This window comes from Camelina sativa, chromosome 20 (genome assembly GCF_030686135.1).
Source record: "Camelina sativa cultivar CO46 ecotype springtype chromosome 20, ASM3068613v1".
NCBI classification, from domain to species: Eukaryota; Viridiplantae; Streptophyta; class Magnoliopsida; order Brassicales; family Brassicaceae; genus Camelina; species Camelina sativa.
This window is the reverse complement of record NC_141899.1, coordinates 36,552,453-36,562,896: the sequence shown is the minus strand read 5'-3', so window position 1 is coordinate 36,562,896 and position 10,444 is coordinate 36,552,453. Positions and strand designations below refer to the sequence as shown.

Below are 10,444 nucleotides of genomic sequence, written 5' to 3'. Positions count from 1 at the left end.
CTCTCTCTCTAGATTTAGAGAGAGAAGCAAGCTTTAGGGTGTTTAACTTTGAGGAAATGAGAGAAATGAGAAGATGAAGTTCCCCAAGCCCCTATTTATAGGCTCGACCCCCTTCTCTCTCTTCCTTGGTGCGCTTTGCCAAGTGGCAAAATTTTTGATGCATGCGGCGCGTGCATTACACCGCCAATACTCGACCACCATTTTGCTTAAATCCCCCAAAATATCTCTGCATGTCTTGCATGTAAGATGATTGGGTCAATTTCTTGAGGAAAAATGATTTCCGCATTTTCTCAACCAAATCCGTCCTCTTCGTCCGATACTCTCAACAATTCTCGACCATTCTCGACCATCGTTCGACCATCATCGGTCCTCTCGTCATTTCTCGGACAATTCTCTCGACAACTCGGATGCTATCGATCCCCTCGACAAAACCGGATAGTTTCTCGGTCTCTCGGACATTGTCGATTCCTTTGGCAACTCTCGACGAATTTCTCGACACTCTCGACAAATTTCCTCGACGAATTTTCTCGACACTCTCGACGAATTTCCTCGACGGATTTTCTCGATATTCTCGACAGATTGTCTCGACCAGTTTTCTCGACTATCTCGACAGATTGTCTCGACCAGTTTTCTCGACTATCTCGACAGATTGTCTCGACCAGTTTTCTCGACTATCTCGACAGATTGTCTCGACCACTCCTTGGACGTCTCGGTACTTTTCCCGGTATTTACCCGACTTTCCGCGGATGCTACCTTCCGCATAAACTGATGGTTTTCAATTGGCCTTAAGGTCTCGATCGCACCTCCGGGTCACTTCAGTCTTGGCTCGGCCATTTCTCGACTCGCGAATTTTTCCTCGGACGTTCTTCGGTAGGTCCTTTTTATTTTACTTCCTCTTCCTTCTTAAGTCTTTTCCGGGCCATTTCCTCAGACCTTTATTTTGGGATTTCTGCCCTTAGTGAGGGTCACTACAACCACACCCTATGCTCCACCACCACGAGACCTAGAAGGTCTAGGAAAGGGAGAAGCGGAGCTGCCAACCGCAAACTGTATGGCCGAAACAAGGGAAGAAGACTATGCAAGAGAGCCACCTGATGCCTTTGATGGAGAAGATCCAAGAGAGCTTGTCTAAGGACAACTCACTCTCCTAACCCTGCTTGAGAAAGCAACCAAAGTCGAGCCAACGACATTAAACAAGTGCGCTTCTTGGGAGGCAACCCATGTCTAGTAAGTTTTTATTTTTAGGATTTATTTTCTTTTACTATTGATATTTTTGCATTTTAAGTTTCAGGTTTATAAAAAAAAACAAAACACAAAAAAAAAATAGAAAACAGAAAAGCCAAAAATAAGGAAGGAGAAGTCCCCATGGATTGGCAATGCACCACATGACTAGTGGCAAGCACCACCTACTTACGGCCATGTTCAATGTGACCGAATGATGTAGTAACTTTCAGTATCAATTATTTATCAATCCACAATTTGCAATCAATCAACACACCAAGAATACACAAAATGCTTAATCTATTCTTAAACAAGTAAAAGGTTCTTATGTCACTACTTATCTAATCAAAGTTACTCAAATAAAGTAAACAAGACAATGCAAACTCAAGGCAAACAAACTCTAATAGCAAATATACTGGAAATCAAGAATTAACAAGAGAACCTTGGGCAAGGTAATTGACTTGGGAGATAGCTGATTAATCCTAGATGTCTAAGTAACAATCAAGAACAATCCTATGGCTAGAACACTAATGCAAATCAATTCATTTCCATGATAGAGATCCTATGCTAATCAAGTGATAATCAACAATTTCCAAAGGTAATCACAAGACAAACATGCAGTAAGAACAAGTTCAAATACCTCTAAGCACCCTAATCATCAATTTCCATTGGCTAGGAATGCAAAGCTCTTGAAAAGTTTGGTTCAGGAATTTCATCAAACACCTTGTGGGCATGGAAATCCTAAAAGTCTAGATTTAAGCTTGTTCAAGGCTATCTAGCAACATTATCACTAATCAAGATAGGAAATGCATAAAATAAACCCTAGACATCAAAGATCAACCATCTATCTCCCTAATCTACCAAGCCCAAAGTTCTTAAAAGATCTACTCACTAATCATCATGATCACACAAAGGAAAGAGGTTTGTCTTTGTGAAATCATAATAAAAGCTTGTAGATTAGGAGATTAGAAAGACAAATTTGCTATTAAGACTGGGAAATCAACCAAAGATTCAATAACCAAGAGTAAAGAAGCTTAAAAACCCTAAGTGGCTGCTAAAACCAAAGATAAGATAAGACATCTGTTTTCTTAATAGGTTTAGAGTATTTATAGTAAAGGAGAAAAGAACCTAGGTCAACCCAAAAACAAACTGGGTCAAACCCGGGTCAACAATAAAACAGGATTAGTGTGAACTCCATCGGCCATGGTTCGGCCGAGTGCTGCGGCCGCGTGGGCTCGACCGGTCTAGGTTTGGCCGCGTCGCTTGGCCGCGTGTGTCTTCGCGCCTTCAGCACTTGAACTCCATCGGTTGAGCTTTGGCTGGGTGGTGTGGCCGCGTGTGTCTTCGCGCCTTCAGCACTTGAACTCCATCGGTTGAGCTTGGCCGGGTGGTGTGGCCGCGTGTCTTCGATCGGGGATCTCTTGGCCGCGTGGGATGGCCGCTTGTGCGTTCGCACTCTCACCTTTCGACAACTACTCCTCTTTGCAATAAAACAGACCCAAATGCTCCAAATGTGTAGGGATCACTCCAAGAACCTGAAAGAATAACAACTAGATGCAAATGCTCCTAAAACAACCTAGAATGACATGATTATGCAACAAGATTATGCAAAAACAAGGCTTAAAAACCTAACAAAAACACAAGATATCAACTCCCCCAAACTTAATCTCTTGCTGGTCCTCAAGCAAGAACCAAACAAAAAGTGAGAGAGAGAGGTTTAAAAATGGGATTCAGAACCTAAAGGCATGAGATAAAGGATTCAAACCAAGGTCCTTAGATGCAGTTCAATGGTGCTAAAATTTATCAAAGTCCTTACAAATAATTTTTCTATGCTTAAAACAATGCATCACTCTAGATCATCTTCTATCTATTGGCAAAGACTTGCAATCCTATTGAACATCTCTTTCACATTCATTAAAGTGTCTGGTGTGATCTTGCAAATGGACAACAAATCAAGCTCAATTGGTTTAAGGTAAAGGCTGTTTACAAAGTGGTTGGATATTGGTGTTTTTGGGTGGTTAACTCTCAAACAAAGAGGAATGCTAGACAGTCATGAAATCTATCTAAGACCAAGAATAATTTGGGCATACAAAGCTTAGCTCTTGATGTTCTACCCACCTAAAAGCTTTTCTACCCCTTATTCTTATCTTTCTTATCTTCCTTTTAAACCCAAAAACTCAACCTTATTCAACTCAACCCCTTTTTCTTCTTTACTTATGGCCTTATTCCTTTATTTTTTTATATTGAATCTCTAAGGGCTATTCTTGCTTTAAACACTAGCTCATTTTCTTTCTTATTCATTCTATGCTATACTCCCAATCTTGTTTCATTTTTATTTACTCTTTTCAATTTGATTCTAGGAGACTATAGCAATACTTTCTATCCCTTTTCTTTGAGACTTAGAGCTTAATATTAACTTAACCTTAGAGATTTTTCTTTTCTTTTGACCAAGTAAACCTTTATTTCCCTTCTTATTCTCTCTTGTTCCCAAACTTGAACCCAAATCAACATTCTAACCACCTATTTCTCTCAAAACCAGTCCTATTAGCTAGCTATAAAGATTCCAAGCCTAGCTAAAACAAGAGCCAGTTCTTTGTCATTCTCATTACTCTCAAGATTTCACAACCTATAGCATTATCAAGAAGAGGCCTCACTCAACAAATCAATATAAGGCTTGAAAGAAAAGGCTGTGGTTCAAAGGTGTGGCAAGAGATTGGGTTAAACAAAATAGAGTGGCAAATAGAGATAGTTAACCCAAATGAAAGTTCCATGAGCAAGCATTCATAGTCCATATGCAAGATAATTTTTAGATCAAATTAAAGTCCAAATAATATAGAGATGTAACAATTATCAAGCAAGCTTTACACTAGATGGAAGTGCTTTCAAGTGACACAATGTTTTTAGGCTTAGATTCTTCATTTTTTCCCAAAGATTAATCAAGCACCAATGAACTATAAATGAGGGCTTTGGGTTCAATCCTAAGACTCAACCTTTACAAGGCAATTTCATCATCATCCCCAATGCAAATGCATACTAAATGCTTCTAGACTCAATCCTAAAGACAAGAATGAATATGCAAAGCTAAATGCATTTTTTTTTATTTTTTAAAAATTTTTCAAATTTTTTTGATTTTTCTCAAAACATATCTATTAACAAATGCATTACACAAAATGAAAATCAAAATAAAACACAATGTTAGAAGGTTAGTCCCTCCCCCAAACTTAATTCACACAGTCTCTGTGTGAGGAAAGCTGAGAAAGAGACTAACAAGACAAAAAAAAAAATTAAAAAAAAAAAAAATAAGCAAAGGACTCTATGTACAAGAACTTGGAGTGTACCTCTAGTTCATGGAGAAGTCAAGAGAGTAGGAGGAGTTGCTAGTGCATGGTTGTTGTACCCACGATCTGCCATCTCGGGTAATAGGCAAGAGGGCCTAGGCCGGGCTTGTCTAATGGGCCGAAAGCATGTTACCGATCGGCCCATCAGGCCCGGAGAAAGAAAGAGAGCGCGGAGACGCTTCATGCTGGTCAGCTCGCAGCTCGGGCCCGGTCAAAGATTCCTGCATTCAAGAGGATTAATTAGTCCGCGCAAATCGTGTCTTATTAATTGTGCATTAATTGGGTAATTAATTGGTCGGTATAAATATGTAAGGGGGGTGTCACTTGTAAGGATCGAATACTTTTTCCAGCAACAGCAATACAAATTCAAACTCTCAAACTCTCTCTCAATTCAGTTCGGAACTTTTTTACGGCGATAAGCTCCTCCACATTTAAATCACTTCGGAAGGAGAAGCTCATTCTCAGTTCTCACATTTGGCGCTAGAAGGAGGGGAGTTATCGCCTGACTCTCGTTAGTTCCGACTTCATACACAAGTACACTCCACACAACCACCGCTATGGCAACCGGCTCTCCCAATCAGGCATCCTTGGAGGTGATCCAGAAGCTCCTGCAGGACTTGTCCGAGAAGTCCGACCGTCAGCAAGCCGCCTCCGCCGCTCTTACTGAACGCTTCGACAGCTTGGAGGGCCAGATTTCCACTTGTCTAGAGGAAATCACGACGTCCGTAGCCGATCTCTCGGCCTCCCACCGCGCGTACGCCGACTGGGTCGACCTCCTGTCCTCCGACCAAAACCCGCGTCGACGTGCTTTGGATTTCTCCGGTGTGACTCCACCTTCCACCTCGCAAGTGGCAGCAACAAATGTCACTCCGGGAGATTCGTTCCCGCCCCAAACCAACACACAAACAGCGCCACCGCTGACTGGCGATGGCCATACTCCGGTTCAGCCTGGTGTCCTCCGATCTTCTGAGGTCCCAGTCCGTCTTCCTCTCCCTGTAGAAGGAAACACTTCGACTCCGGGGTATGTCACCAATCCCGAGATCTTCCGTATGCAGAGCGAAATCCGGGATATGCGGTCTGTGATGCATAGTGCAACCACTTCGGCTCCGGATATTTTTCGGGTGATCGAGGAATCGAGGCGAACTCCCTTTTTGCGATCAAATAGCTCGAGTCCGCATCAAAGATACCGGCAAAATTAAGTTCTCGAGCTACGAAGGAAAAGGAGATCCTACTAATCATCTCAAGACTTTCTTGCTAACAGCTAGCCGGGTGGACCTCGAGCCCCATGAAGCAAACGCTGGGTACTGCAAGCTGTTCGCAGAAACGTTTAGTGGACCGGTACTGCTTTGGTTCGCATCTTTAGCAGCTGGCTCCATAACAAACTTTACCGAGCTGTCGACCTCGTTCGTCAAGCAGTATTCTAGCCTAATCGAAACTGCGGTGACGAACGCTCGGCTTTGGAACTTAAGCCAAAAGGCTGGAGAGTCCCTGCGGTCTTACATAACAAAGTTCAAGGAGATCCAGGTCAAGATTCCCGGACTCTCGGACTCCACTGCCTTGGCCGCGCTTAAGAACGGCCTCTGGCATGAATCTCGCTTCCGCGAAGAGCTGTCCGTGAATCATTTCCCAACTATTCAGGACGCATTACACCGGGCTTCGAACTGGATAGTCGCAGAGGAGGACAAACTCGCTGCTGCGCAAAAACAAAACGCTCCGCCTGCAGGGAAACCACGGTTCAAAGCACCTGCCAAAAAGACTCCGCCTACGACTCCGAAGTCTGGGCCGAGCACTTTCGCAGTCACTCAATCTCCCAAAAAGAATTCTCCAAGGAATTCACCGTCCAAACCTCCATTTTCACCGCGCTCCAAGAGTGGTGTACTCCCAAGTAACAAATGGGTCCGAGATGAGGACACGTACTGCGAGCTCCATAAAACCAACAGTCATTCTACTCGTGACTGTAAGAAGGTGATGCATCTCCTCGCAGAAAAATATGTGGCGGGAGAAATGCCGAATGTCACAATTGAGGAATTGGAGCAAAAAGCGATTCCCGAATTGGACGAGGACGCTCCACCTTCAAAGAAACCGAAGCAGTCCGATGGAAGTGAAGCTCCCAAGAAAAGAATCGACGTGATAATGGGAGGATCGCGTCTATTTCGGAACTCCATCACTGCGATCAAAGACCATCAGCGGAAGCTCACTAGCCCCCAGCCGAAGCGAGCTAAGTTGGTAGCAAGTGATCTACCTGAAATTTCTTTCTCCGAGAAGGAAACTGAGGGGCTGGACACTCCGCATGACGACGCGCTCGTCATCTCGCTCGACGTAGCAAACCATGAAGTCTGCCGAATCCTAATTGACACTGGGAGTTCGGTAGACTTGATTTTCCTTGAGACGCTCACCAGAATGGGTATCGGGAAAGAGCACATCTCCAGACCGCCCTCACCTTTGGTCTCGTTCACTAGCGAGACATCAATGTCTTTGGGCACGATCACATTACCGGTGTCCACTCAAGGAGTGGTCAAAATGGTGGAGTTCACGGTCTTCGACCGACCTGCGGCCTATAATGTTATTTTGGGAACTCCCTGGCTCTATCAGATGAAGGCGGTGGCCTCGACGTACCATCAGTGTGTCAAATTTCCGACCCCACAAGGAGTCCGGGAGGTTCTAGGAAGCCAAAGGACGGCCAGGAGCTGTTACCTCGCAAGTCACAAGCTCCTGATCCAATAGCAACCACAGCTCGAGGTCCCGAAGAATCCAGTTCGGAAGCAGCTAAAAGGTGACCTCACTGAGTCCATTTTCATCAATGACAAGTTTCCGGATCAGGAAATCAAGATCAGAATGGGATTGGATAGCGAGCTCCGCGCCAGTCTGATAACCTTCCTGAAAGAAAGAATGGCCACCTTCGCGTGGTCCGTAGACGAGATGCCCGGCATCAGTCCGGAAGTTATCTCGCACGAGCTGAATGTGGACCCTACGTTCCGACCTGTAAAGCAGAAGCGAAGGAAGCTGGGTCCTGAGCGAGCTGAAATCGTTAACAAAGAGGTTGAACGTTTGCTGAAGGCAGGACAGATACGCGAAGTAAAATACCCTGAGTGGCTCGCAAACACAGTGGTAGTCAAAAAGAAGAACGGAAAGTCGTGAGTCTGCGTTGATTTCACCGACCTGAATAAGGCGTGCCCCAAAGACAGCTTTCCACTTCCGCATATCGACCGGTTAGTTGAGTCCACGTCGGGTCACGAGCTGATGTCTTTCATGGATGCATTCTCTGGCTACAACCAAATCCTAATGAACCCGGACGACCAGGAGAGGACTGCATTCATTACGGACCGCGGGATCTATTGCTACAAGGTGATGCCTTTTGGGTTAAAAAATGCGGGAGCACCTTACCAAAGACTGGTGAATCGAATGTTCGAGCATCAACTCGGAAAAACCATGGAAGTCTACATCGATGACATGCTGGTGAAATCAATGGAAGCCAGCTCGCATCCCGCCGATCTGAAAGTCTGCTTCGACATCCTGGATCAGTTCGGGATGAAACTCAACCCCACGAAGTGCACCTTTGTAGTCCCATCAGGAGAATTTCTGGGGTATATCGTCACAGAAAGAGGAATTGAAGCGAACCCGAGGCAAATTAATGCTTTCCTGTCTATGAGTTCTCCTAGAACCTTGCGCGAGGTGCAACGTCTTAACGGACGGATCGCAGCTCTCAACCGCTTCATTTCTCGATCTACGGACAAATGCCTCCCTTTCTACCAGCTGTTACGGAAAGGGGGAAAAAATTTCTTGTGGGATGCGAAGTGTGAGGAGGCGTTCGCCCAACTCAAAGCTTATCTATCTGAACCGCCGGTCTTGGCGAAGCCTGAGTTCGGAGAGCCGCTCTTTCTTTACGTAGCCGTTTCGGATAGTGTGGTCAGCGGAGTTTTGGTTCGTGAAGAAAGGGGGGAGCAGCGACCAATTTTCTATGTTCAGCAAGTCATTTACTGGGGCGGAATCCAGGTACCCTATGATGGAAAAATTGGCCCTAGCAGTGGTAACTTCGGCAAGAAAGCTGCGGCCTTACTTCCAGTCCCATACAATCATAATCCTGACGACGCAGCCACTTCGGACGGTATTACATAGTCCGAGCCAATCCGGACGGCTAGCTAAATGGTCTGTCGAGCTGAGCGAATACGACATCGAGTTCCGGACTCGAACCTGTGCTAAGGCGCAGGTGCTGGCGGATTTCTTGATCGAACTCCCACTAGCCTCTTCGGTTAGCGACAATGTCGAAGCCCCATGGACGTTGTATGTTGATGGTGCTTCTTCCAAATCGGGAGTAGGAATTGGGGTCCACCTCACTTCTCCTACAGGCGAAATGATCGAGCAGTCATTTCGCTTGGCTTTCAGTGCGTCCAACAATGAAGCCGAGAACGCAGGCGGTGTCCGAAAACTTCGAGCTTTTTGCGATTCGCAGCTGGTCACCAACCAGTTTTTGGGGGAGTACGAGACAAAGGATGGTCGTATGGAGGCTTATTTGTCCACAGCTCGGGAGTTAGTCGCTAGGTTCGAGGAGTTCGAAATCACTAAGATCCCACGAAGTGAGAACTCCGCTGCGGACGCTTTAGCATCATTGGCATCCACTTCGGATCCCGCAATGACAAGAATTATCCCCGTCGAAGTTATTCAGTTTCCAAGTATTCGACTAGAGAGCTCAAACGTTGTCACCCGGGCGATGAAAAAACAGTTGGCTGCTGAGGAAGCAGCTCGTAAAACGGCTGCGGACTCTTTACCCTCGGAGGATCCGGCTCCCGTTATACCTACTCCAATGGAAGTTCACCCACCTCCAGCTGAGCTAGACACGAGTTCAACTCCGGAATCATCAAACTCACCAGTTGACAGTCAAGCTGTTATCCCACATGCTGCTTCGAGCGGCACGAATTCTAACAGCTGGGGGGCAGATGACTGGCGGAGCCCGATCTGGGCTTACTTGGAAAAAGGGGAACTCCCAGCCGACAAATGGGCAGCTAGGAAGCTTAAGATCGTCAGTGCGCGGTACTGCGTTCACAAGGGAATACTTCTACGCCGAAGTGTAGCTGGTCCTTATCTAACTTGCGTGGCTTGTAGAGAGCCCGCGATGCTAATGCGAGCTGTTCACGACGGTCCCAATGGGAATCATTCCGGAGTTCGGACTCTGGCTTTCAAAATTAAACGGCAAGGTTACTTCTGGCCTACCATGATCACGGACTGCGAAAAATATTCTTGAACTTGTGAGAAGTGTCAGAAGCACGCCCCGTCAATTCATCAACCTACCGAGCTCCTGTCTTCGGTGTCCGCACCTTACCCATTAATGAGGTGGTCTATGGATATCATCGGTCCATTACATCGAGGACCAGGAAGAGTTCAGTACGTGCTCGCTCTTACCGACTATTTCTCCAAGTGGGTAGAAGCGGCAGCCTACGCGAAAGTAACAAGTGACGAAGTGGAGCAGTTCGTACTAAAAAGTATAATCTATCGCTACGGGGTCCCCCACGAAATCGTCACAGACAATGGTCCGCAGTTCATCTCCTCGAAGTTCGAAGAGTTCTGCGCGAAGTGGAAGATTCGACTCAATAAGTCAACTCCGCGTTACCCGCAAGGTAATGGGCAGGCCGAGGCGATGAATAAGGTTATTCTGGCTAACTTAAAGAAACGGCTCGACTCTCGCAAAGGGCGCTGGCCAGACGAGCTGCAAGGCGTTCTTTGGGCAATTCGAACAACACCTCGCCGGGCCACTAGTGAAACACCTTTCTCTCTGGTCTATGGAGTCGATGCCGTAGTCCCAGCTGACATAGAGGTCCCTGGAGTCCGTACCTCGCTGAACCCACTCCGAGCTGAGGAAAATGAGGAGTTCTTACAGGATACTCTTGATA

At 46.0% G+C, this 10,444-nt stretch overlaps 1 protein-coding gene across 1 annotated transcript; it reads left to right on the top strand.

Annotated features, from left to right (window-relative positions):
- The first annotated feature begins 5,116 nt into the window (after window positions 1-5,116).
- LOC147919976 (uncharacterized) lies at window positions 5,117-7,283 on the top strand. The gene is made up of 2 exons (XM_087504191.1): window positions 5,117-5,606; window positions 5,725-7,283. Exons 1-2 carry the CDS (start codon window positions 5,117-5,119, stop codon window positions 7,281-7,283), a joined length of 2,049 nt encoding a protein of 682 aa, XP_087360317.1.
- The last annotated feature ends 3,161 nt before the right edge of the window (window positions 7,284-10,444 follow it).

Excerpts from the sequence above, each read along its gene's own strand:
- LOC147919976 (XM_087504191.1), top strand. The coding sequence starts at position 5,117 with ATGGCAACCGGCTCTCCCAATCAGGCATCCTTGGAGGTGATCCAGAAG. Across the intron at positions 5,607-5,724 it reads CACCAATCCCGAGATCTTCC|CTCGAGTCCGCATCAAAGAT; the intron begins GTATGCAGAGCG and ends GCGATCAAATAG.